General features: G+C 40.5%; 1 protein-coding gene across 2 annotated transcripts in view; it reads left to right on the top strand.

The window, feature by feature from the left end:
- NEBL (nebulette) overlaps nucleotides 1-27,823 on the top strand; it is a 273,576-nt gene that overhangs the window by 236,238 nt on the left and 9,515 nt on the right. Inside the window, exons 15-24 of one of the 2 annotated variants that reach the window (XM_084860476.1) lie at nucleotides 4,906-5,016; nucleotides 8,537-8,647; nucleotides 8,917-9,027; nucleotides 9,383-9,487; nucleotides 11,826-11,918; nucleotides 13,185-13,277; nucleotides 13,687-13,791; nucleotides 14,641-14,812; nucleotides 19,351-19,441; nucleotides 23,012-23,160. In XM_084860476.1, the coding sequence (XP_084716602.1) occupies nucleotides 4,906-5,016; nucleotides 8,537-8,647; nucleotides 8,917-9,027; nucleotides 9,383-9,487; nucleotides 11,826-11,918; nucleotides 13,185-13,277; nucleotides 13,687-13,791; nucleotides 14,641-14,812; nucleotides 19,351-19,441; nucleotides 23,012-23,160 (1,141 nt within the window). The remainder of the gene's footprint in view (nucleotides 1-4,905; nucleotides 5,017-8,536; nucleotides 8,648-8,916; nucleotides 9,028-9,382; nucleotides 9,488-11,825; nucleotides 11,919-13,184; nucleotides 13,278-13,686; nucleotides 13,792-14,640; nucleotides 14,813-19,350; nucleotides 19,442-23,011; nucleotides 23,161-27,823) is intronic. The other variant, XM_084860475.1, reaches the window with a different exon arrangement.

The raw sequence follows: 27,823 nt of genomic DNA, 5'->3' as shown, positions 1-27,823 counted from the left end.
TGACAGATTTTATTTTCTTGGACTCCAAGATCACCGCAGACGCTGACTGTAGCCATGAAATTAAAAGACACTTGCTCCTTGGGAGGAAAGCTATGGCAAACCTAGACAGCATAGTAAGAAGCAGAGACATCACCTTGCCGACAAAGGTCCGTATAATCAAAGCTATGGTTTTCCCAGTAGCAACGTATGGCTGTGAGAGCTGGACTATAAGGAAGGCTGAGTGCCAAAGAATCGATGTTTTCGAACTGTGGTGCTGGAGAAGACTCTTACGAGTCCCCTGGACTGCAAGGAGGTGAAATCTAGGGATGTCAGAGAATTCTGCCACGGATCTCGGGGAGGCCGAATGCCAGTGCATTCGGCCACCCAAAATCGGTGGTGGAACAGTCTGCCCCCCACCCCCCCCGGGACGGGACTTACCTTGGGCGGATCTTCCTGGCGGCGGCTCCGGCGGCAGTTCGGCGGCGGCTGCGGTGGCTGGTCTTCCGACCGGCTGCCTCCGCTGCCATTTCCAGTAAAACAAAAACAAAAACACGTGATAGACTACGTAAAGATTTACGTAGCCTATCACGGCTAGATTTTTAAAAAACACCGTGATAGGCTACGTAAATGTTTACGTAGCCAATCACGGCTGATTTAAAAGAAAAAGAAAAGATGCTACGCTATTTGCGTTCCCCTTATTTTCGCCATTTTAGTCTACGTAAATGTTTACGTAGACTAAGATGTGCCAAAATAAGGAACGCAAATGGCGGCGCCCATGGGTGCCGCCATTTGCGTATGCACGGTGTTTTTTTTTCTTTTAAATCAGCTGTGATAGGCTATGTAAACATTTATGTATCCTATCACGGCTGACTGCAGGGATGCAAACGGTGGCGGCTACGGCTGCCCCCATTTGCGTCCCTGCTAGCCAGCCAGCCAGAATTTCGGGGGGGGGGGGAGGGACGGAGCGCCTCGCCCCCCGGCCAGAATTTTGGGGGGAGGGACGGAGCGCCTCCCCCCCCCACGAATGTCATCCTTCGAAAAGGTAAGTGACTTTTGTACATCCCTAGTCAAATCAGTCAATCTTAAAGGCAATCAACCCTGAGTGCTCATTGGAAGGACAGATACTGAAGCTGAAGCTCAAATATTTTGGCCACCTAATGCGAAGAGAAAACTCCCTGGAAAAGACCCTGATGCTGGGAAAGATTGAAGGCAAAAGGAGAAGGGGCCGGCAGAGGATGTGATGGCTAGATAGCATCACCGATGCAATGAATATGGACTTGTGCACACTCCGGGAGAGCGCGCAGGACAGGAAGCCTGGCGTGCTATGGTCCATGGGGTCACGAAGAGTCGGACACGACTGAACGACTGAACAACAAAATGAGAGGTAGAGAGAGACAGTGTGGTGTAATGGTTAGAGCAGCCTTCCCCCAACCTGGTGTCCTCCATTGGCCATGCTGGGTGTGGATGATAGCAGCTGTAGCACATCTAGATGGGTACGAAGTGTCTAACTCTGTGTAACTTTGTTTCAGGGCTACAGAGAACATTCTGTGGAAAAAAAATAACTGGTGCAGTGAACTGGGGGCTCGAGGTAATCCTCTGCTGTGCCCCCCCCTTTTCAGGAGAATTCAGTGGGGGATGCTTAGGGATACCTGGGGCTGTGACTTCCCTCAGAGGGGGTGGAGAAAATCTGCTTGAAGGCTTTGCTGCTTCCTTCCCCTAGTTGTGGGGTAGTCCTCAGAGGAAGGGAGTAAACAGACCCCTTCCTCAGGGGGCTTATAGGACTGCACTGTGGCAAGGACCACAGTGTACCAGCTGGCTTTGTTGTATCAAACTAAAGGGTATTCCAACCCATATGGAACTGGGTGCATTTGCTAGTTCAAAATAATTGTTTTGTATTTTTTTCTGGTTTGATGCAATTAGCAAAAATTATTAATTGGTACACAAGGTCAAGAAGAATTCTGCACTGTTCTATTTATTACAGTAGTGGTTTTGCTTTTATTTATTTATTTATTTATTTAATTTATTAGTAATATTTATATATCTTTAAATATAATAAAATTCCTAAGCGGTTCATATATAAATATTAAAATCATATTTAAAATACAATATTAAAAACAACACTAAAAACAAAATACAAGGAGCAGTAAGATGGAACAGCATGATTAATTTAATTACCGCCCAGGGAAAGCCTGGGGGCCCACCTACATCAGGCTTTTACTCTGAGGCGGGTGCGAGTCGAGGTCCCTCGTGATAGATGACGCAGTTGCGACTTCGCAGCCATCTGTGGTTTTTGCCCAGAAAATGCGGAGTTCCAAGGAGTCATTTTACTGTGACTTTGGGGGTTTGCTGCGGGTTTCCCCACGGTTGCGGGCCATCTGTTCCTTTCCCGAACCGACTTCGCATTTTACAGTGGGCGTGTTGTAGGTGCGCGTAGTGCCTGCGTCACTCTGTGATGCCCCTTTACTCCCCCCATCCCTTCACAGCTACGCAGTTACAGAAGCACAGAGGGTTGTTTTCATCTACTTAATCACAGTTTCGCACAGTTTTGTAGCTTTGTATCTTCGCAACTCAGTACCCAAGGGCCAGGGGGGTGGTCTTAGGGAAGAACCAACATCTCTCTGTCCACCATTTTGGAGCAATGGCTAGGCACATAGCGCTCATGCTTGTGAGTGCGAACCATCGCGAGTGTCTCGGGCTGGGGAACTAACTGACAAACTGATGGTGCGGAAATGAAGGAGCACAAAACACTCACTTTTTACCTAAAAGGTGATGGAAAAACACAGCAGAGCCCCTTAAATGCAAAACAGCCACTGAAGTGTTGCACCCCCACACTCACGGGACTGCACAGCTGCATATTTCAGTAAAATGGGAGGGGGGAAGGGCACGGTGAGTCTGTAAGGGAAGCACGTAGTACATCGCAAGTGTATCGCAGGGCATGCTGACTCGAAGCCACATTGCTGCACAGTTGCCACCCGGTGGGGGGGCAAAGCAATGCCATTTAGATGTGGCCTGGGTGAACAAGTGTGTTTTCAGGAGGTGTTTGAATGATGCCACATTTTCTGCCTCCCAAGCTGCAAAGGCTGGGTGCTGCTACTGAGAAGGGCCGCTGTCAAGGTATTGCTTGTCAATGTTCTGTTAGTTTTGGAATGACCAGCAAGGCCTCCTCTGATGATCTTCAGGACAGCCTGGGTCTGCTAAGGGAAGGCAGTCTGCTTTTAAACATTGCAGTAATCTATTGTTGCATATTTCGATTTTGAAAAATTTCTCAAGTGAAACTATGTAGAAGGCAAAAAGTTTTGAAGTACCTTGGTTACATACCTTTTGAATAGGAAAGGCATCTCTTGGGTGCATTCCTGTGCCCACTTACTTGAGACCAAGCCTGTTGAATTCAGTGGGACTGATGTCTGAGTAGACATATATAAGATGGCACTGTTAGACACACTGGGCAGAATCCAACAGGGTACTTTTACGCCCCTGCTGATTCCTTTCTGCCCCACTGATTTGTTTTCACAAGTAGTGGGTCCCACCAATTCCGTTGTGCAAGAGGGACCCACTGCTTACACAAGGGAGATTTAGCGCTTTATAGGGGAAGCCCTGAAGTTAGCAGAAACACTCATTTCTGGAAGGAGGCAGGTCAGAAAAGCTCCCTTATGTGAGCTCGGCTGACCTGCCTCGTTCCAGAAAAGAGTGCTTCTGCTCGTTTCAGGTTGTTCCAGAAGCATTAAATTTCCCTTGCATCAGTGGTGGGGGCTGCTTGTACAATGGAATTGGTAGGGTGGAAGAGAGTCAGTAGGGGCAGAAGTTCCCTGTTAGATTCTGTCCATTCATTTTAGTAGACATGTGTAGTGTGGATCCCCCTCCTCAGTTTGAGAAGACCAATTCAGAACTGAATTCTCAACATTACTATGAATAAATATAAATTTCAGAGAGGTTAACTTAAAACAGTTTCTAATGCATGGCTACGTGTGTGTGTGTGTATATATGTATACACACACACATACACACATGTATATAACGTAATATATTGTTCTAAATAATATATGTATATTTGGGAAAGTAGGATGTGTTTGTTAGTTCCTGGATAATCCCCAAGTTGTGTTAAAGTTCTGATGGTTCTAGTTCAGCACAGGCTTTTTTATATTAGGGCAGAATCCAACAAGGCACTTATGCCCCTGCCTATTCTCCTACATTCCTCCAATTCTGTTGTGCAAGCAGCCCCCACTACTCGCACAATGTAGTTTTACCACTTCTGGGGCAACCCAAAACAAGCGGAAACACTCATTTGGGGGCTTCCTCTATGAAGTGCTAAATCTCCCTTGTGTAAGCAGTGGGTCCTGCTTGCACAGTGGAATTGGTGGGACCCACCGCTCACGGCAGGTAATTGGCAGGGTGGAAGGAAATGGGGGCGGCAGCATAAGTGCCCCATTGGAGTCTGTCCAGTGCATAATATTTCTTTCATGCTAAAAGAAAACCTTGCTGGAAAAGAACATAGCTCTGTTATCTTGTTAGAATTTAAATCAAATGTTTGTTTTAAAAAAGAGACAATTGACCATTTTTTTTAAATAGGCAAACCTGCAAAACACTACTATACATTTATTCATTTTCTAGGTTTGCAAGAACATTAGAGAGTAACCACTGCAGTTTGCCCCGTAAATTGGTCTGTGAGGGCATAGACTTGAATATGCAATGTACTGTATATCCCTTAAACGCTAACTACTAAGATAGCATTGGGGAATCTGTGCTCCACCAGAACTTGTTGGATTAGAACTACCAGTTCCAGCCAACACTTCCAATAGTCAGTTGTTGTGCACAGACACCTGGAGGCCTGCAGGTTCCTCACCCCTGCACTAAGGTAATTTATTTGATTTCCCCCTTCAAATGGATACTTGATATGAATTAATATACAATATATTCTTGTATTCACAGAAAGAATATAAAAAAGATCTGGAGACTGAAATTAAGGGGAAAGGAATGAGAGTTGGTACAGATACACCTGAAATACAGAGAGCCAAGAGAGCATCTGAGATTGCAAGCCAGGTTTGTTTACAATAATATTGAATCAGAACTATATACTTTATAACCTGGTATCAGGTATTGCTATGACAACTTATGGATTATACACTTGGTTTTGCTAAACTGAAATATCTCAGTTGTGAAATATTTCAGGTAGAGCCTGCTGTAGACATTCTACCATTTGTCATCCATAGCAACAGTAACTTACCTTTCTTACTTGTGATGGATCACAGCATAGAACAGTGTTTGTTTGAACTTGAAGGGAAGTTGATGCCAAACTCAGAACTCAGCTATGCACACTTCATGCAACTATACACATAGGAACATAGGAAGTTGCCTTACACTGAGACTATTGGTCCACCTGGTTCAGTACTGTTAACACTGGCTGGCAGAGGCTCTCCAGGATTTCAGGCAGGTTTCTTTAGTAAACCTACCTTGATTTATGTCTTCTGAAAGCTTTCAGTAACATTGATTGTGAACTGCTGGTGATGATCTTGTGGGACTTGTTGGAAAATTGCTCCTAAGATGTTTTGTTCATTCTAGGCATACAAGTTTCAGAGAGTAATGATAACTGATTGCTCATCCTTGATGCTGGATCATTTTTTGTGGGTCTCTAGACAATTCTGTCTGATCCTACTCTCTCTCAAATTTCAATGTATACTTGAGGCTTCTGTTTGAGAATTGTGGGAAGACACCTGTTGTTGACAGGTTTAAGCCTTCCATTTTCACTTAGATTTTTGCATTCTTAGGTGTTCTTCAATTCACATCACATTTAAACCTGTATTGCAGCAGCAGGGGCCTAGTTCTTATGCCATTGGACCTAGTGATCAACAAAATGTAGAGTTCCCTTTTGATTGCTTACTAAAGCTCTAATGCTAAGCATAAAATGGAGTAGGTGTGTGTGTGCAAGACTGTATTGTTAAACACATTGGGCAGAAACCAACAGGGTGCTTATGCCCCCCGCTGATTCCTTTTCACCTCGCTGATTCTCTTTCACAAGCAGTGCGTCCCACTAATTCTGTTGTGCAAGTGGGACTCACCATGTACGCAAGGGAGATTTGGCACTTCCTAGGAAAAGTTCCGAAATGAGCAGAAACGCTTGTTTCTGGAAGGAGGCAGGTCAGTGGAGCCCCCTTATGTGAATTCTGCTGACCTGCCTTGTTCCAGAAAGGAGCGTTTTTGCTTGTTTCAGGTTGCTCCAGAAGCATTAAATCTCCCTTGCGTAAGTGGTGGGAGCTGCTTGCTCAATGGAATTGGCGGTGGAAGAGAATCAGTTCCCTGTTGGATTCTGTCCATTCATTTCAGTAGATGTATGTGTTGTGGTTCCCCCTTCCCCATTTGAGAAGACCAATTCAGAACAGAATTCTCAACATTACTATGAATAAATATAAATTTCAGAGAGGTTAATTTAAAAAACTTTCTAATGCATGTTTACATTTTAATATGTATGTATTACACACACACACACACACACACACACACAGACATATATATATGCATATATTGTTCTAAATAATATATATGTGTATTTGGGAAAGTAGGATGTGTTTATTAGTTCCTGGATAATCCCGAAGTTGTGTTTGTTCCAGTTCAGCAAAGGCTATTTTATATTAGGGCAGAATCCAACAGGGCGCTTATGCCCCGCTGATTCTCTTACATCCCACCAAATCTGTTATGCAAGTGGCCCCCACTGCTTGCGCAGTGTAGATTTAGCACTTCCGGGGCAACCTGAACCAGGCAGAAATGCTCATTTTGGGGGTTCCCCTATGAAGCGCTAAATCTACCCTTTGTAAGTGGTGGTTCCTGCTTGCGCGCAGCGGAATTGGTGGGACCCATTGCTTGGAAAAGGAATTGGAGGAGGCATAACCCTCCTGCTAGATTCTGCCCAGTGTATCTTATTTCTTTAATGATTAAAAAGCCCTTGATGGAAAAGAACATAACACTGTTTTAACTCATTATCCACACCCTATGTGTGGGGCAGCATATAATAAACATAATGGGTAGGATCCAACAGTGCTCTACTGCTGGCAGCGAGCGCCTCCAATTCCTGGTATGTGTGCTGCTGGCCCTGGTGGCGGCAACGTGCATGCGGCCGCTACCACCAGATACAGTGTTTCCGGGGGCAAGCCCCCAAATGACCAGAAATACAAGTTTCTGGAAGGGGCAGGTCAAGCTTTCCAGAAACTTGCATTTCCAGACATTTGGAGGCTTGGCCGCAAAATTGCTCTATTGTCGTCACCAGCAGTAGGGGCCAGCTGCGTCTGCGTGTGCACTGGGAACTGGTGGTGTTTGCTGCCAGCAGTAGAGCACCGTTGGATGCTCCCCAATAAGTCATAGGCTGCAAGCCTAGTTTGAACCCTTTTTAGTTTCACTGAAGACATTTGAACCTTAAAGTTGATTCAATATTAAAGTGGATTTGTTTTAATCCTACACTTAATGTTGTATCTGTTGCTTTATATCATCTTACTGTTTCGTTGCTAAATTGGCTATTTTATCTATGGTTTTAGTATTTTATGGTCTTTTAAATTTGTTTTCTTATTGCAGTTTTATAGTTGTAACATGATATGAGCCATTTTGGAAGCTATTTGCCTGAAAAGTGGGTTATAGATTTTGGAGAATAAATACACAAATAAAAAAATACCAGTATTGCCATCAGTCTAGAGAAAGCTAAGCATATCTAAGCCTTGTTGGAATCTATAGAACTGGAACACACAGTGATTTTATTTCAGTGAAACATAAGCATTTAGCATATTTAATTTCCTGTTATGTTTGCATAAAGTAACTAAAACATATTGAGGGAGAATGGGGGGGGCTTTTTCGGGAGAGGAGAGTGTGTTGTGTGTGTGTGTGTGTGTGAGAGAGAGAGAGAGAGAGAGAGAGAGAGAGACCGACCTTGTGAATGGGGTCTGGACAATCACATGGCAGCAATGCTGTGGTCCTGCCGACTTTGGGATATGGCCCCACCCACTGTTAGCATGTGGTCCCTGATGTGCTAGCCCAGAGCCAATTCAGCTTTCAGGCCGAAAAGGGTTCTTGACTCCTGGTTGAGAGGCTGGTAGTAGTGAACTTTACTGGGTATCTTCTCTGTGGAACAGGATTGGGGAGGATCTTTTCCTTGCTTATTTTTATTGAAAGTCACAATCCATGGTAAGTCATAAGAGGGATATGCTTATCCTTCCACTAGTGAGATGGATCTTGTGACAAATGCATCTAACTTTTTCTGGATTATACCCATAATCAGTAATGCATAGTTATATGAACATATTATTTAATCTGGGATTTAATTGAGAACAATGAAAACAGGGGCAGCCTGAAACAAGATACTACAGAGACATATTTTTTGTGTTAAAGGATCTTTTTTTTTTTTTTTAAGGGAACATTAGATATATCTGAGTATCTCCTATGGAGCCAATGTTCTGACTGTATAAAAGGACATTTTGATCTTCAATAGTGCTATTTAAGAAAAGCACACAGATTAAAGCAGGATCTATATAAAGGCTTCAGCTACTGTAGATCTGAGTATTGCCTGTTCTGTCCTTCACAGAAAGAATACAAGAAACATCTAGAAATGGAAATTAAAGGGAAAGGCATGCAGGTGGGCATGGATACACCTGATATACAACGGGCAAAGAAAGCTTATGAAATTGCAAGCCAGGTTTGTGCAGAATGCAGTACTTCAATGGCATTTATGGTAAAATACAATGGGGCTTTAAAAATGTGTTTTGGCAAAATCCTTTTGAAAGTAGAAAGTATAGAAAATAATAAAACTGAATCCTATGGAACCACAGCCAGGCGTCAGAAATCTAGCTTGTGTTGCTAATGTAGCTTTGAAAGCAGCACACATGAATTATTCCAGTGGTATGGATATGAAAGGCTAAAGATATTGTATGTCTTAAGAATTCATTAATGTGCTTTTTCTTGCAGAAGGAATATATGAAGGACCTGGAGACTGAAATCAAAGGGAAAGGAATGCAAGTGGGCACAAATATCCCAGAGATACAGCGAGCAATGAAAGCTTCTGAAATAGCTAGCCAGGTAGGTAGGGATTGAAGAGTAATTAAGAGCTGTTTGTAGTTCAGGAGTGTCTTCCTATGAACAGTGTTATTCACTTTCTACTGATACGAAATTTAGTTTTAAGAAGTATGCAGAATAGGACTTATGCCAGTGCATTTGCTTTAACATGTAGATACTTGGACTGGAACTAATGATTTAGAATTCAATTCCAGGTTATATTAAGGTCCAGTTTACTATAACCTGGCAGTATAAAGGAATTTTGAAGTGGCAGTAAATTAGATTTACATGTACTTGAGCCCATTTCAATTGCTGGTCTGTTGGTATATTTTGTGTGTGTGTGTGTGTGTGTGTGTGTGTCTGTCTGTTTGTGTTGCAGCATAAGTATAAAGATGAAGCAGAGAAGATGTTGTGTTCCTATTCTGCTGTGCCAGATACTCCTGAAATTGAGAGGATTAAAAACACACAGAGAAATATCAGTGCTGTAAGTTGAAGTGATTTATATTTTAGAAGAAACTTTTTGGAAATGTCATGTCAGATGACCTCTCTTGTATCCTGGAACACAGTGGAAATGTGCACATTATTGTTCCCAAACTGATTCAATATCCACCTTGGTAAAAGCCACACTAGTCTTTTGACAGTGATGTTTTGAATTGGTAAACTATTAAAACTAGTAAACTGCAAAATAACTAAGATTTCACGAGGCTAATTTGTTTGATCTACATTCTTTTTGTTTCTACAAAATAGTGTATAAATGTAGTCAGAATTTATGCTTGCTTGCTTGATTAATAAATTGTGTCAATTCTTCTGGTATAAATTCAAATTGGTATCCCATTCAAGTTAGAAGCGAAAGTTGCATGAGCTTTTTGTTTCCATTCAGTCTGATTCATTTTTATATGTCACTTTAATTATATCTGTGTTTTATATTTCCGTGAGATTTATGTAAGAATTTGTTTTCAGTATCTAAAATGGTTTAGAGTCTAATCGTTAGACTGTGAGACATAATAATTAGCTTGAAAATCCAGCTTTATTTCTTTCTGATACAAGGTAGTGAAATTTCTGAGGATTCTACATGGTTTTTAATGCTTGATTCTGTGGCTGTGTAGAGATTTCTGTGGAGTAATAGGAACAACCCTTCACCACTTTCATGGTAGCAGTTCCAGTCTAGTTCTAGTAGTTTGAGAACCATGCAGACACGATGGAAAGGGGGGAATTGTGCTTTGGGTGTGGGGTTAGCCTTACTCGCTGCAGGATGAAAAGTATGTTAATTACTTTGTGGGTGGGAGGGTATGATGTTTACTGTAGTGTGGGAGAGGATAGCAACACAGTTAAAGAAAAAGAATGTTTTAATGATTTTGAAGTGGTGGGGTGTTGCTGTGGGAGAGTAGGCAGCCTTGCACTGTTGGTTTTATTTTTAAAGAGCTACATGAACTACAAATAACTGCTCGCCCTTTCGCATGCTAAGAAAGCTTAAACAGTTTCAAGACTTTGCTGGGTATCATAGAGAAGCATGTTGTTTATTGTGATAGATGCCCGTGAGACACAGATCAGAGTATTCACACTGCTATTCCAGGAGTAACAAATCATGCTTCTGAGAGCTTGTATTTGGCTTTTTCAGAGTATACAAAAACTAGATTTACCTGAGACCATGGTGAGACAGAAAGAATAATGTGCACACCACTGGCAGTGATGGCTACACAATACTATCTCTTTTAAACTGTTATTTAAAACTGGCCAAAACATACTGGGACCAAAGAACATAGTTGGAACTTAATAAAATTGGATTGAAATAATCCTATTTATTTTTACTCAAGAATGAATCAGTTTTCAGCTTAACAAGCTCTCAGAATGACTTACAATCATTAATAATACTAGTTAACATTATTACTATTCATCATCCTCAGGTAGAATGGCTAGCTTTTAATCAATCAAGGCGGACTCTGCCCTCCTGGCTCTTCTAAATCATATTATGCATGGTTAAATCATAAAATTTAGGCATTAGGTTATGTCCTGAGGCAGAAGTTTCCATATTAAAACTTTATTCTTTAACTATGTAGAGAGGAAGCCACTGTAGAGAATTATAGGGGCAAGTGGGAATTTTGATTTTCTGCCTGGAGTGTTAGCATAATGTGTGTGCTTGTTGGCCCCATTAGGAGGTGGGCCATCATGTTCTGCATCAGCTGCAACCTCTGAACCATCTTCAGGGAAGTGCAAAGTGCACTGTACAATGATTGTAATGAAGTAACAAGTGGATGTGTACAAAATGTTGGGTCAAAATGAGCTAGAATGACTCTCACGATCTTCTCTCTAGGTCCCGATGATGAGATACTCTGCTGCTATTGTACTGCTGAAATGCTAGGTACTGTAGTAAGTTCAGGAGTATCTCGAGGTTACAAATCTGTATGGCCAGGGGAGACTTGAAGTCTGCGGGCTTCCCTGCCCCCCTTGGGTGATACATGGTTTTGCCTACTAACTCTTTAGATCCCATCTGGATTCAGCTATAATAGAATAGACTCACATGCATCCTGTCACTGAGTGCAGTCTTAAGGATTTTAAGCCGTGCGGAAACCTGAAGAACATTGCTGAATGCAAAAGTAAGATAATCTATTACATGAGTTCTAGTAGTCGCAAAAGGTCGAAGAAAATGAGTTGGCGTTAGCCCTCCTCGTAGTTGAAATGATTTATGGAAAATTAAAACATCTCCATGACTGCAAACAATAGAGGTAGTGTAATTTAGCATTTGGAATATTGTCTACTTTTTCCAGCTAGTACTAGCATTCCTAGCAGACCCATTATTATTTTTTTCTTTTTGTGTAATGAAGATACTTTACAAGAAAGGGATAGGTGCTGGCACGGCAGTAGCAGAGACTCCAGAGACTGAACGAGTAAAGAAAAATCAGCAAAATATTAGTGCGGTAAGTTTTAGTAATGTTAACTATTGTTCCTTCCTTTGCACAAATAACGGTTATTATTACTGTTACTATTGAAATGCATTGTAAAATAAAATAAAAAACAATAGAAACATTTATTCATTCATTTCATTTCTATACCACCCAATAGCCGAAGCTCTGTGGGGGCGGTTCACAAAAATTGGAACCACAAGGTACAGCATAAAACAATACAAAATATGAAAGCTTAAAACTACAATATAAAAGTATAACCAGAATAAAACCTAGCAGCAATGCAGAGATTTAAAGTACAGATTTAAAACAGCAGCACTAAAAGACTAGAATGCTAAAATGCTGGGAAAATAAAAAGGTCTTCACCTGGCGCCAAAAGGAGTACAACATAGGTGCCAGGCGAACTTCTCTAGGGAGCTCATTCCAGCAGCGGGGTGTCACAGCAGAAAAGGCCCTCTTCCTGGTAGCCACCCAACATAAAGCCAACAATCCTAAAACACCAAGAAAAATAAATCATAACTCATAGTCAGATATTATTTTTCTACATGTGCGTTTGATACCCTGGGTGATGATGTGGAGTAGCAAAGTGATGGGCAAGGAAATGGTTAACCACCGCTCTCCCTACTTCTTTGCTCTTAATTACCCCATTCTGAAACTGCTTTTCTAAGGGGAAAAATAAGCACCCTGGCTCTAATATGTGTATTTGCATGTAACATGTAGTTAGCCCCTGAGAACGTGTAGGAAGTGCTACCTTCTTATATAACTTTGCTTCTGCAGTACTCCTTCAGGTTTCCAGGGTCTAACACTTGGTTGGCAGCTTCTAATAATATCTTTCTGATCTGCAAAGTGTTTGACTTTGTAATGAGCATTGAAATAAAACAAACACTCAACCTGTACTAAATACTGTTGACTTAGAATGATTTATGGTTTGATCCGTTCTTGGAATGTACGTTAATATGAAAACTGTTCCTTTGCGCAGACCCAGGAACTACAGTGCAAATCCCCATGGAACTGAATAGAGGTTGCACAGCAGCAACAGTACCTGGTGATTTACACCTTAAAGTAAATTATGTTTAAATTAGTATTACTTCTATATGTGCATATTTTACTGATGAAATATAAAGAAAGCAATCTGTTATGCTTCAGTATGCAGTGTTAATAAACACCAAACTAATTGGAACATCTGGACTTTAAACACCAGGTGGTGTTTTAACGCAGTGCACTATTTATCATAGTTCAGTTACATTGTTATATTTTGTGTTTTATTTTGTAAATTAATAGGTGCGCTATAAAGGTCAGGTTGGTAAAGCTACTTCTGTGAGTGTCACTCCTGAAATGGAGAGAGTCAAGAAGAATCAAGAAATTATCAGCTCGGCAAGTTCTTTGTCTCTTCTTATAGCTTTCTATTGTTTGGGGTTAGTAATTCCTTTCTATGTTAATGCATTCCATAACATACATGATTTTAAAAAAATATTTTAAAAGTGCTGTGTCTGTCTGTGTGGTCTAGCAATAGCCAATCAAGTTATGGGAAATCTATGAGTTTTTCTTGTGGATGACCACCAATGTCTTTGAAAGTATCATTTTTGTATTGCACATTAACCGTTCAAGTATTGTGAACTGTAGCCAAGGTCAATGACACTCATGTTTTGAATGGGTACACCATTGTAGTGCTCATTACCAAGAATAGTAAGAAGGATAATTTGCTCATGCCATTAAGTATGATTTTCATGACCAATTGTGCACTCAAAATGTTCGTGTGCGGTGATGTTGCTGTGTCTTACAGGTCAAGTACAGCAGAGATCAGCAACAGATGAAAGGTAGACCTAGTGTGATTCTAGACACACCTGAGCTAAGGCATGTCAAAGAGACACAAAACAACATCTCAATGGTAGGGTGCATTCTTCACATAGCTAGTGTGTTCTAAAGAACAATGTTTTGCTGTCAATTGGATTGTACCCTTCAGTAATTCAGGTAACTAGCACAATCTACTAAAGTATGGACTGATTTCTTCTTTCACAGTGGTTGTGATGGGGTGGGTTTGCTAACTGCATATAAACGCTGTAATTTCCCCCCCTACAATACTAATAAAATTATTTTCCTAACCGTTCACTGTGTGATTTCTTACAGCTCCTTTCTATTTCCACCTCCCAAAGTTTAACTGGAGAGGGTGACACACACACACACTGCCTTGTGCTTGTGCATGTTCCTGGTTCATGTGTGCAAGTGGAATTCTGAGTTTAATTGCTCTGATTGGCTTTGCTTGCAAGTTGTATATGTGTGGGTGTGTAGTATACATGACAGTATGGGGAGAGGCGTTAAATGTATACAGATATCTATAGTGCCTTGGTAACTTGTACTAACTTGAGGGTATGGAGCATTTGTTCTTACTACTTTTGAGTTTGTATGAAATGTAAGCTGGTTTTGGAAGGGTTTTAATGCGGTCTCTCGAATGTGAATGTAACTGGTTGACATTAATCATATTAAACTGCATGTAACTTCTTATATGCATATAAGATGTTAATTATCTCAAAGATATTCTTAAGGAAAACCACTGGAATTTCACATATATTAGACATATACTGGCAAAGAATAGTTGCATGGTGGTGATTATCAGCTTGAGTAATTTGCAAACAAAAATGTCAGTGCCCAACAAAAATTATGGTGGCAGTTCTTCATCTTTTGCAGCTCTTAGTACTTCTTGTCATTGGGCAATAAAAGAATTCCCATTCTTCACCAGGTCAAATACCATGAAGATTTTGAGAAAACGAAAGGCAGAGGATTCACTCCAATAGTGGATGATCCTGTGACTGAACGGGTGAGAAGAAATACCCAGGTGGTTAGTGATGCTGCCTATAAAGGTGTTCACCCACATATAGTTGAAATGGATAGGAGACCTGGAATAATTGTGGGTAAGTTAGTACTGTATGCTTTATTGACCCAAAGATATTTGTGTGGGCCAGCTCTGCTGATATTTCTTTCTGACCAGAATAATCTTGCTCCATTATTAATTTTTTTTTGTTCTGCCTAATTGCAGTGTTATCTGCATTTGATATTGTGTACTTTTGTTTCACAGGAGATTTCTTTTTTCAGATAAAAATGATAGGTCAGTTTTGGGTTATCAGACAATAATTGTTCTCTAGCAAAAGTGCTAATTGCAGCCACCTCTGAAGTAATGAGAATATTAATTAACACAACAGATGATAAGATGAAAGGAATTTTAATCAAACATTAATTTTCTCTACAAAGGTTTAAAGGTAAAAAAAAGGCATGATATAAAAAGTACTTAAATTGTTAATATGAAGGGCCAATTAATAACACTTTTAAGTTCCTTTTAAAAATGAAAGTAATCACAGAAGAAATTGCCATTTGACATTTTTGTATAGATTAGTACAAAAGGAATTCAGCCTCACTATTTCAATGCTTTTCAAGACAAGGATTGTATTGTTAGAAAATACCTATTATTTTTATTTGGGAGCTATAAGAGTTGACCTGTGTATTGAAACAAAAATGGGATGCATCCATTTCTTATTCTGCATTGCCACGCTAAAAATTTCCTGAAGTATTTGTACAGTGTTTGATAGTATTGAGATAATTTATGAAACCATGAATTGATACAGTATCTTATACATTTTCTAATATTACTTTATGACAGTCCCTTGGAAATCCCTGTAAAACAAGAGTTAATGCATCTACAGCCATATGATTGCTTTACCTCAACAGTATTTGTTGGGTTTTTCTGCATATTTCATTTTTACCCCATTATTATTATTTACATTTCTATACCGCCCAATAGCCGGAGCTCTCTGGGTATTTACAAAGATTAAAAATATTAAAAATACAATATACAGAGATTAAAAACCATTTACATAAAAACACATAAACAGACAATATACACAAAAGAAACATATCTAAAACAACTTCAAACCAACAATATCAAAAGCAAACAACCATAACCATAAGACATTATGATCACACTGTGTGTGTTTCTCATGTATCACTGTCATGCTTTTAGTTCTCTAACATATTTGTGAGGATAAATACTTTCTCAAAACATATGTAGCCACTTCTTGGGAGAGATGCCTCTGTAGTCCTAGGATTACACTTTGTCTCCCCAGAGTTATTTCAGGGATGTTGTGTAGAAATCTGTCTGTGAAAATTACTGTTAATACCATAATGCAGGGGTCCTCAATAAGGCACCTGTGTGCTCCTCCAGTGGCACCCATGAAGGGGGCCCCAATGTGGTGCCATGGGCACCTGCAAACTTTATTTTATTTTTTATTTTTCCCATTTTTTTAAATTGCAGACATGCATTTGTATATATGCATAGCAATGAATACATACAAAATGCATACAACCTTGTAGTAATTATACATAGGCTTCAACAAAAGCAGACCAAATATCCAAGTAAGTATCCACTTGAAGGTGGCATCTGTATGCCACCCATCCAAATATTAAGCATGTTGTAAGGTCCTCAGTCCACTGCATTGTAGGAGGTGAGTGAGTATCCTTCCAATCTTGTAATATCACTCTTTTTAGCTGTCAAAAGGGCACAGAGAATCCATTTATGCTGACCATTTGTTAATTTCCATGAAGCAGGTAAATAATTTTAAAGAGTGAATGTTAAAGACTGTTCCAGTACAAAATATATCTGTGTAATAACTTCCTCCCCAAAGAAGCAACTACTGGACATTTCCAAAACATAAGTTTAAAAGAAGCTGTAGCTGTATTGCACTGCCAGCAATTAGCCAAATTAGATAATCCCTTATTAAAGAGACATTGTGGTGTCCAATAGACACGAAACAAAAGTTTTTGCTGAATAAGATGCAGCTTAAGATCCATATACTCAAGAGGTAGACACCAAAGTGGTGATCTGCTGATTAGGCATTTTGTGGTGGTGTCCACGGCAGTTTCTCAAGTTCCCAAATGTGTCCACGGGTCCAAAAAGGTTGGGAATCCCTGCCAGAGTGTGTGCTTCCCTCAGCAACCAAAGTGTGTTTTGCAAGTGAATGAATTGGTATATCTGATACATACCGCCAGATGTATTTTCTTCTAATCTCCATTATGATAACCACTAGTATAAACTAACTGCCAGGGTGGCCCATGTAGCAGTATTTATTTATTTATTTTTCAAAATTTGCAACATGGCATTCTACCGAAACAGGTCCTAACGGCAGTTTACAGAAACAGTCTGCAATAAAACCTAATAAAACAGCAAGATGAAATGCAAAAATTGAAATTAAAACTGATAGCAGCTGCAACACAGCTTTTATCATCCTAACATGCCAGAGGCATGTTATAAATAAAAACATTTCCAGGAGATAGAAAAGCAAATGTTTTGGGGAGCATTGCATGATTGGGTTGCCACCACACAGAGGACCCATTTCCAGTTGCTAGTCATCTAACCTTTGATTGTGAGGACATACGGAGCAGCCTTTAGTGAAAAGTTTTTAATGAATGGGCAGGTTTTACCATAAGGGGGCGTCTTGGGCACCTGCTCAATATGTGACCTGGACAGGGTCACATGCTTCAGCTCCAATGTTATAGTTACATTAAAATCATTCTACCCTGTCCAGTCCTTTGTTTTTAGTTTTTGTAACTCACATTTTCAAGGTGGCAGATTAGCCTGATAGAGAGGAGCACATAGGCAGAGCGGAATCTTGTAACTTCTCATTGACTCCCTAATTCAGTAAAGCAAATTCAGCCACTGAATGCTGCTGGTGAGGAAGGAGAAAACAAAGATATGCAACTCGAAACAGCAGTGTTTCATGCTGTATCTTCTAAGCCCCCACTGCAGAGCAGCAAACAGCGAGAATAGCGTGACAAGAAGCCGGAATTTCAAAAGCAGTGCCTTTAAAAACACACAGTCATTTTTAACACGCTCCAGATTTTACTAATTGCTTGCTATAAGCATCAGTCCAAGGGCAAATAATGTTTTATACTTTTAACTGACTTGCTTATTATTTGCATATCATCTCTCAAGAGGTAGGATGGTACTTTTCAATTTGTATGGAGCCAGGAGCTGCAGAGGGAGGGATAAAAATGTTTGGAATGATGAAATAGAACAAATTAGTTTGTAAAAAAATTATTTATTTATTTATTTTATTTATTTCATTTCTATACCGCCCAATAGCCGAAGCTCTCTGGGCGGTTCACAAAAACTAAAACCAAACAACACACAATAAAACAATTTAAAATATATAGAATATTAAAACCACAATATAACAATACAACCACAATAAAACCTAGCAGCAGTACAGGAGTTTAAAATACAGATTTAAAACAGCAAAGATAAAAATTTAGAAAGCTAAAATGCCTGGAAAAATAAAAAGGTCTTCACCTGGCGCCGAAAGGAGTACAATGTAGGCGCCAGGCGAACCTCACTAGGGAGCTCATTCCAGAGCCGGGGTGCCACAGCAGAAAAAGCCCTCTTCCTAGTAGCCACCCGCCTCACTTCCTTTGGCAGGGGCTCACGGAGAAGGGCCACTGATGATGATCTTAAGGTCCGGGCAGGCACATATGGGAGGAGGCGATCCTTCAGGTAACCTGGCCCCAAGCCGTTAAGGGCTTTGAATGTTAACACCAGCACTTTGATACGGATACAGCGGCCTCGGCATGGAAGTTGAGATCCCCCAGGACCATCATCCTGGGGGTCCTCAACACCAAGTCCGAGACCACCTCCATCAGCTCAGGCAGGGAGTCCAATGGGCAGCGGGGTGGGCGGTACACCAACAGAATCCCTAATCTGTCCCGGGTACCCAACACAAGGTACAGACACTCAAGATCTGCACTCGAATGAGCAGGAAGCCTGGAGAGGGAGATTGAATTCCTATAGACCACGGCAACCCCCCCTCCCCGACCCTCAAGTCGGTGTTGGTGCTGCACCGAGTACCCAGGAGGGCACAGCTGGGAGAGAGTGACCCCTCCCAGTTCCCCCACCCAGGTCTCAGTACTACATGCCAGGTCAACCCCCTCATCCACAATCAAATCATGGATGAGGGAGGTCTTATTTTGGGCCGACCTGGCATTCAGCAGCAGCACCAAAAAATGGATGAAAGAGCTTCTGGGCGGAAATGAAAACATTTCAATATCCTGCCTGTAAAGAAAATACGAATGTTTGGTTTACTTGCATTACTCAAGCCAATGTTGTATACAAGCGGTCTACATAAAATAAATAAAAAGAGAAGATTTGATACTAGGAATCTGACTTCATTTGAAAGCAACATATAAGGTATGAAGATAGATGTGAGATTCAATGAGTGTTGAATGTTGTAATATTGGCCCTTGACTGTTTAGGGTGTTCAGCTACAATGCAATGCCCATTCTTGTTACAGAATTCTGTTCTTTCAACTCTAGTCTCAGAGATAAAAAGCAACAAAAATCACTGTAACATAGAAATTGGTAAAACCTTCATGCTTTTACTTTGTCTTACTGTTTTTTCTTGGGAAAGACCTCAAAGTGTGGCGCACAGATCCTGGCTCCATCTTCGACATTGACCCTTTGGAAGATAATATTCAGTCTAGGAGTCTACATATGCTTTCGGGTATTGTTTAACTCATGGCTTTCTTCAATGCCTGGTTGAAGTAATGGGAGTAATAGTTGACCTAGTGCACCTAACGATATAGCTGCTGTTTTTCAGAAGTAACTCGTGGGAGCACAGCAGCACATTCTTTCCAGTGGCCACATAAAGATGAATTGTCACTGGCTATGTGCATAGATGCACTGAATTGATTTCACTTCCTTCACTCAGTTGTGTCCCTAGGGCCAGCCTGCATGGAACCATTTACAAAAGTCTTAACTAGCCTGAAGTTTGCAAATATAGTGTAGACCCAACACTACTGCTTTGTAATTTAAGCACTGGATTTCTCTGCCCCACCCCCCACAATCCCATTATAACATGTATTTAAAATGTTATAACTGCAAAGGGTTAGATTAATTTTACCTAGGGATGGTGTGGTTTATAGAGAATGCATTTTAAGATTGATAGGCCTAGTGGGTTTTCAATCAGATGCCCAGCTTCTATAATTAAATGCAAACTATTTAACACCACAGGTGGTTCCAGGTGAGGCTTTTATTGTGCAGTTATCTCCTGAAGTCAATTTCTTTTGCAAGTTCTACACAATAGATAAAATAGCTAAGGATGCTTCCAGACAAAGATTTTTTGTGTGTAATCGCCCTGCCACAGTCATGGAATTTTACTGGGGTCCAGACATCATCATCTTTCATTTGTAACCCTCCTGTGTTTTCCCACACTGCTGTCCTTTTTCTTACCACAGGAAATCCATTAAGGAGGGAAAGATGGAGTAGCTGCACAGTGTCTTTTGACTGGTAGCACTAGGAGCATCCATCTGGAAGTACCCCAAATTTCATGACAAACAACACATTGTCACCATGACCATTAGCTTTCTTCATGTGACTAGAGAAATATAACTCAATTGCTGTTGTTCTGTGATCATAGGCTATAACATCGCAAAAGATCCTGCAGTCAAGTTCCTGTGCTGCAGACTGTGAAGTGTTACTTTCTGTGGGGGAAAAAAGTGTCTTGTGATGCAGGTGTACCAAATTTTGTGTTTGTAGTGACAGACAGCACAGGGCCCTAGCCATAATTCAATACCTCTGTTCCTGTGTGAGTTGTCCCTTTTTGTATATTTTAGTGAACTCATGCATTCCTTTTAGCCTTGTGATACGTTCCATGGGGTTCCATGGAGGTGAGGAATAGATTTCAGAGTGATAGACAGAGTGCCTGAGGAACTATAGACGGAGGTCCGTAACATTGTTCAGGAGGCAGCAACGAAATCCATCCCAAAGAAAAAGAAATGCAAGAAAGCAAAGTGGCTGTCTGATGAGGCTTTACAAGTAGCTGACGAAAGAAGGGAAGCGAAAAGCAAGGGAGAAAGGGGAACATATACCCAACTGAATGCAGAGTTCCAGAGAATAGCAAGGAGAGACAAGAAGGCCTTCTTAAATGAACAATGCAAAGAAATCAAGGAAAACAATAGAATGGGAAAGACTAGATATCTCTTCAAGAAAATTGGAGATCTCAAGGGAACGTTTTGTGCAAAGACGGGCATGATAAAGGACAAAGAAGGCAGGGACCTAACAGAAGCAGATGAGATTAAGAAGAGGTGGCAAGAATACACAGAAGAACTATACAGGAAAGATCTGAATGTCCCTGATAGCCATGATAGTGCGGTCACTGAACTTGAGCAAGACATGCTAGAGAGTGAAGTCAAGTGGGCCTTAGGAAGCATTAGTAACAACAAAGCTAGCAGAGATGACAGTATTCCAGCCAAGCTATTTAAAATCCTAAAAGATGATGCTGTTAAAGCGCTGCATTCAATATGCCAACAAATCTGGAACACTCACCAGTGGCCACAAGACTGGAAAAGGTCAGTTTACATTCCAATTCCAAAGAAGGGCAACGCCAAAGAGTGTTCCAACTACCGCACAATTGCGCTCATTTCACATGCCAGCATGGTGATGCTCCAAATCCTACAAGCTAGGCTTCAGCAGTACGCGAACCGAGAACTACCGGAAGTACAAGCTTGGTTTAGAAGAGGCAGAGGAACTAGAGATCAAATCGCCAACATTCGCTGCATCATGGAGAAAGCAAGAGAATTCCAGAAAAACGTCTATTTCTGCTTCATTGACTACGCTAAAGCCTTTGATTGTGTGGATCACAACAAACTGTGGCAAATTCTTAAAGTGATGGGAGTACCAGACCACCTTACCTGTCTCCTGAGAAACCTGTACGAGGGTCAAGAAGCAACAGTAAGAACCAGACATGGAACAACTGATTGGTTCAAAATTGGGAAAGGAGTACGACAAGGCTGCATATTGTCACCCTGCTTATTTAACTTATATGCAGAGTACATCATGAGAAATGCCGGGTTGGATGAATCAGAGGTCGGAATTAAGATTGCTGGGAGAATTATCAACAACCTCCGATATGCAGACGATACCACCCTAATGGCAGAAAGCGAAGAGGATCTAAAGAGCCTCTTGTTGAGGGTGAAAGAGGAGAGTGCAAAAGCTGGTTTGAAACTCAACATTAAAAAAACTAAGATCATGGCATCTGGCCCCATCACTTCCTGGCATATAGAAGGGGAAGAAATGGAAGCAGTGACAGATTTTACTTTCTTGGGCTCCAAGATCACCGCAGACGGTGTCTGTAGCCATGAAATTAAAAGACGCTTGCTCCTTGGGAGGAAAGCTATGGCCAACCTAGACAGCATAGTAAGAAGCAGAGACATCACCTTGCTGACAAAGGTCCATCTAATCAAAGCTATGGTTTTCCCAGTAGTAATGTATGGCTGTGAGAGCTGGACTATAAGGAAGGCTGAGCGCCGAAGAATTGATGCTTTCGAACTGTGGTGCTGGAGAAGACTCTTACGAGTCCCCTGGACTGCAAGGAGGTCAAATCAGTCCATCCTAAAGGAAATCAACCCTGAGTGCTCATTGGAAGGACAGATCCTGAAGCTGAAGCTCCAATATTTTGGCCACCTAATGCGAAGAGAAAACTCCTTAGAAAAGACCCTGATGCTGGGAAAGACTGAAGGCAAAAGGAGAAGGGGACGGCAGAGGATGAGATGGCTAGATAGCATCACGGATGCAATGAATATGAACTTGAGCACGCTCCGGGAGAGAGCGCAGGACAGGAAGGCCTGGCGTGCTATGGTCCATGGGGTCACGAAGAGTCAGACACGACTGAACGACTGAACAACAACAACATGCATTCCAGTTTCTTTCTTTTGCACAAGATGATGCTTGAAAGGGAAGTTACTGTGAGGACTGTCCTATATCCTATTTTAAAATTTAATTAATTAATTAATTAATTACATTTCCATGCTGTCCAGTAACTGAAGTTCTCTGGGCGGTTCACAACAATTGAAAGCATAAAATACTACATAAGATACATTATAACATTTTAGAAGTACAGTATAAAATTAGAGCAAAAACCAAGCTAAAGCCTAGCAGCAATGCAAACATTTAAAATACGGTGACAGATTTAAAACAACAGAACTAAAAGACTTAAAATGCCTAGGAAAATAAAAAAAGTCTTCACCTGGTGCCAGAAAGCCCCTAAAAAAAACCTTTATAAGTATTTACTGCAGTATTGTCTTTCCCATTGTAGAAAAAGCAAGACGTTACAGTAAACAACATTTACATTCTACCAGTACTTCTGACGTTGGAGATGACAAGTCAGATGGTTCTATATTTTCTTATTCCAGTGAGGTAACAAGGCCATCTAATGAAGGAGGTACTCATAGATGTCCACTGTTTCCTTCTGATTAACAGTCACAGTGTGTTCTTTTCCTTGCACATCTCAGAGTTAACTCAGCAATCCTTGTTTGCCCAGTAAACAAACAGCTGTGTGAGAGGAAGTAGTTTTTCTAATGTCAGAGAGCTCATGAGACATTCAGCAAGATTTTTGCATGCTGTCTCCATATATGATTGACAAGTCTTGGTGGTCTCAAGTATAGTTCTTAAATTAAAACTTCGTTTGCTTCATATAAGTTCAACCACTTCTGATTTTCAGTTATGCAGGTGTGTGGTGTATGGAGCGTAAATCATTTTCTAATGTTTGGTTTTAACTGGGTGTGGAGGAGGCCAGTCTGTTAATTGCCTTTGTCCCAGGTATCAGCTTATCGGAACAGAGACAGTGCAAGGAGGCAGAGGTTAGTATGTCTGATGAGAATGTAGAGACTCGCACTGCCTGATGTTGGCTCTGCTTTTAACCTGCTTGTGATTTTTTATAGTTTTGATCAACTGAATTTGAAATTGTCCAGAACATGATGTTTTTTTTCATGTGACGTTGTTATACTGTAACACTGGAAATATGTAATATCCTAGTTGACTTAGGACACCAGCATAGCAATAGAAGCTGTGATGTCATAGGAGCACAGCATTTATAGTGCTCAGTCCTACAGCTGATGTATATGCACATATATTCTCTCTCTCTGTCTTTGTCTCTCAGTCTCTCTCTCTCAGTCTCTCTGTCTCTCTCAGTCTTGCTCTGTGTGTGTGTGTGTGTGTAAGTACTGTTTTTCCATAGGGATGCACAAAAGCTCTGTATAATAACAGCTATAATAAAATATTGAGAGTCTATACAGAATAATAAAATACCATTATTCTTATGTAACAGAGCCCAAAATGTCAAAAGCATCAAACAGCGCCATCCCAAAATACTTTGCTGCCTGAGGTGGAACAGAAAATGGCACCCCCTACCATCTAGGTCAATGTGCAATGTGTATCCAAAGGCAAGCCAAGTAATTTTGGATCATGAGGCAAAAATAAAATAAAATAAAATCCCACAAACACCTCTCCCATCCCTGGCAGTGAAAATACAAGAGTAACAAATTCAGTAAGTATTTCCTGACCTTTCATGATATCCCAAATCTGCTGCCTGAGGCAGCACCCTCACTCAGCCTAGTGGCAGGGCTAGCCCTGGTACCAAATGCCTGTCAAAGGGGCATTTTAATAACAGAGGAGGCTCATATAGGAGAAGGCGGCACCCCATAAGGCATGCAGGTCCTAAACTAATAGGGCTTTAAAAAGGGGAAACACTACTTTGTATTGAACGTAAAAGCACACCGGCAGCCAATACAACTTATTCAAAATATATGTTATGCGGTTCTACACCCAGCCCATAACAATAAGTGGGTACCTGTATTTTGCACTAGCTGGAACTTCTAGACTGTAGCAGGTAATCCCATGGAGAGCAGTTAATGTAGCCAAGATGAGAAGTCACCAAAGCATGAATGACCATGGTTGAAAAAAACCCTCTGTAAGAAAGTGTCCTTACCTGTGTCCTATACTGCAGGCTGTGGTTTGGCATGTACATTCTCTGCACTAAAAATAAAACTAAAATTCAGTGCGAAGTGAAGCTGAATTGTGTGGGCAATATGGATTATGCAAATTGGGAGAATTTGCATAATTGCTCTTATTTTGCAAAACTTTCATTCCGATTTCTATAATTTCTCCTTTGCTATTCACTGAAAGAAGCAAAGACACTGAAGACCTGCCCCCAATCACTGAAAATCTTCATCCATCTCTCTGGATACTCAGCTTTCAGCAGGTGTTTTCCACATGCTTCCATGCGTATTTTTAAGCCATAAGGAGTAGAAAATCACTTTAACTAAAAAGAAAACTGAGACTCTCAGGAAGCTAAATTCGACATCCACTGTGACCTTCTGCGTTTGCTTGTTTATTTTCATTTGAAACATTTTAGGATGCAATCCTATGCATGTTTAGACAGAAAAAAATCCTAGAATTCCTGGCATTCCCCAGCCAGCATAAACATTTCCATAAAAGTTTATGCACACCCGTAGAACTGCAGCATATTCTGAGTCCTGCTTATAATTCAGCTGTATTTAGTGTGTGCCCTCCTTTATTGCCAGATGCTCAAAGCAGATTTGGCCATAATAGTACTTCAGAGATACAAATGTGAATAAAATGTGAATTATTTGCTGTCTTTTTTATTGTATTACAATTGCAGGGCTCCAGATCTTTTAAATTATAAGTTTATGTTCTATACAAAGGGCAGCATCTAGCACTGCTGTTCCATTTACTCAACTGATGTAGTGCTAGTGTAAGCAACTCTAGTACAATGCCATATGCTAGTGCAGTGGTTTTTCCAGTGTTGCGTTAGACGTCAGTTACACTATCACTATGTCAGTAGCATAACAGTAGTGATAGCGTTTCATTATTTCCATGAATAATGAAAATTCTGGGCAATATCTAGTAGTGTCATTTTGCACACTCAAATAGCGATAGTGGAGTTCTGCTGAAGTTTTCCATTGTGCAAGTGCTTGCCCACTATGCTTGCGCATAGGGTTGCACACAAGGGTTATGCACAACCATAATGCACAACCATTTGCACAAGTGTAAGTTTAGTTGGTTTCTTCTCTTGTGCGTAGTTCAGAATCTAGTTTCTGCAAGCTCAACATCATTTGCTCCAATGGAATGACACAGAGGATAGTGCCCATTGTAAGCATTTTTTCAAAACTATATATCATAGTAGTATTTGGCTAAATACTTCTGCTGCATTTGTATTGGCAAAAACAAGTTCAGTTAATTGTAGTTGCTAATCGGAATGTTTTTAAATCTTTTCTGATTAAGTTTGTAACCATTTCACATTTTCAATGATAATTTTGGGAAATCTCTGCCTCATACATGCGCGCGCGCGTGTGTGGTTATATTATATAATACGATGTGTGATTAATATGCAATTAATGCCTGAAAAAGGGTCTAAGTCCTTGTCGTGATATATTGTATATATTGCGCATTCTTGATTCTATTTTAGAATATTGTGACATGTAATTGGTATAGTATGTAGTGTGTTTTCTAAGTGTCAGTGCATATCACTGTCTTTCTTCCCTGTATGTGGATATTTTAGTTTGCCTTGTGGCCACCAAGAAAATGACAAGCAATATTTTTAACGAGGTAATGACATTCAGGGCTTTTCACTTAGAATGATTTTCGCTTAGAATATCTTTAGTTCAGTGTTGGTTGTCATATTGTTCCACAAAGAAGCATTATTTGCAAAGTAAGAGTTTGCTGACCTATATAACCAGTATTGATGTTGCTGTAAAAGGTTTGATTTTGGATACAGTGGACAGTTAGATTCTTAAATTGTTAACATAACCTGTGTAAATTGTAGATTGGGACTGATTGTTCAGACTTCCCTGTGTTTATTTCATGCTTTCATTGGATCACTGGTATGTATTAGTAGAGTGAGAGTCCCAACTCACAGGATCAGCATGCAGGTGTTCCAGACTGAATCTCAAGCCATTTCTGTAGATTAATACACATGGAGCATTAATAACTAAGTGTGCTTGTTGTTGTGTCTGCGCTTTTAAAGTGGGTTTTGTATTATACTTAAATACGTCCATAAAATATACATTGCAATCTTCTGTTCTGCTTGACTCTATTTCCAGGCCACTTAAACTATTCCTTGTCATCTCAGGTTTTAGTCTTAAAACTGAATAACGTTAGTACTCTAATTAGCATCTGACAGCTGTGTGTTTCTTATTTGGAATGAATATTTTTACTGTTTGAATTACTGAAGTTTGCCAAGTTCAGACCCTCTAATGACAAACTATGTATTTTCTATAGTGAAAATCATATTAAAATAAATGTGTTAGTCTGAAAAAAAGAACCTCCGCTTCCATAACGAGTTTTCTAATTAGTACATGTCTGCAAAGTGTCAAATACCTTTCTCTGTAGCTGTATCTTACTTTCATTGTTGGCACAGGCTGGGATTCAAGGAAAAATAAAATAGGGTATGATCTAGCCAAAGTCCTATCTTTTGCAGTTGCAAAGAACCCAATTTGAGGAAATCCATCTCAGACACAAAATTCTCTATCATATTTCTTAATACGTATGTCACAGACTTTTGTATTCGCAGATGCAAATCTGATTTCTAAAAAGAAACATATTATTTCCATACAGTATGGCAATATAGTATTCATAAAGCACCCACAGTTATGCACTCTGCAAATGAAAGACACACAAAAAGCAACCTTCTGAAAAGATAAGAGAGATGAGCTATCAAGGGGATGATGGGAGAAAAAAAGAGCAAAGCAATGGACTCCCCTCCCCTCCCATGTGCACTCTGGTGAATAGTCGAAGATACATGGAGAACCAAATCTCTTTTTTAAGAAACGACAACACAACTCTCCAAACCTTCTTTTCCCTCCAGTGCTTCCATATCAGATTCCCAGCACCGTAACACAAACAGCACAATCCTGTACATGCGCTATTGTGTTCAATAGGGTGTACATCCATGAGAGTGGATGTATGATTACAGCCTAAGTAATGTACCTGCTAAAACAGCCTTCCCCAACCTGGTGCTCTCCAGATGTGTTGCACTGCAAATCCCATCCTTCCCAGCTAGCATGGCTACGTTAAAGGCTAATACA

Source organism: Heloderma suspectum, chromosome 5, assembly GCF_057233095.1.
Source record: "Heloderma suspectum isolate Gila_16-S chromosome 5, 16-S_ref, whole genome shotgun sequence".
NCBI classification, from domain to species: domain Eukaryota; kingdom Metazoa; phylum Chordata; class Lepidosauria; order Squamata; family Helodermatidae; genus Heloderma; species Heloderma suspectum.
This window is presented reverse-complemented; position numbering and strand designations above follow the sequence as displayed.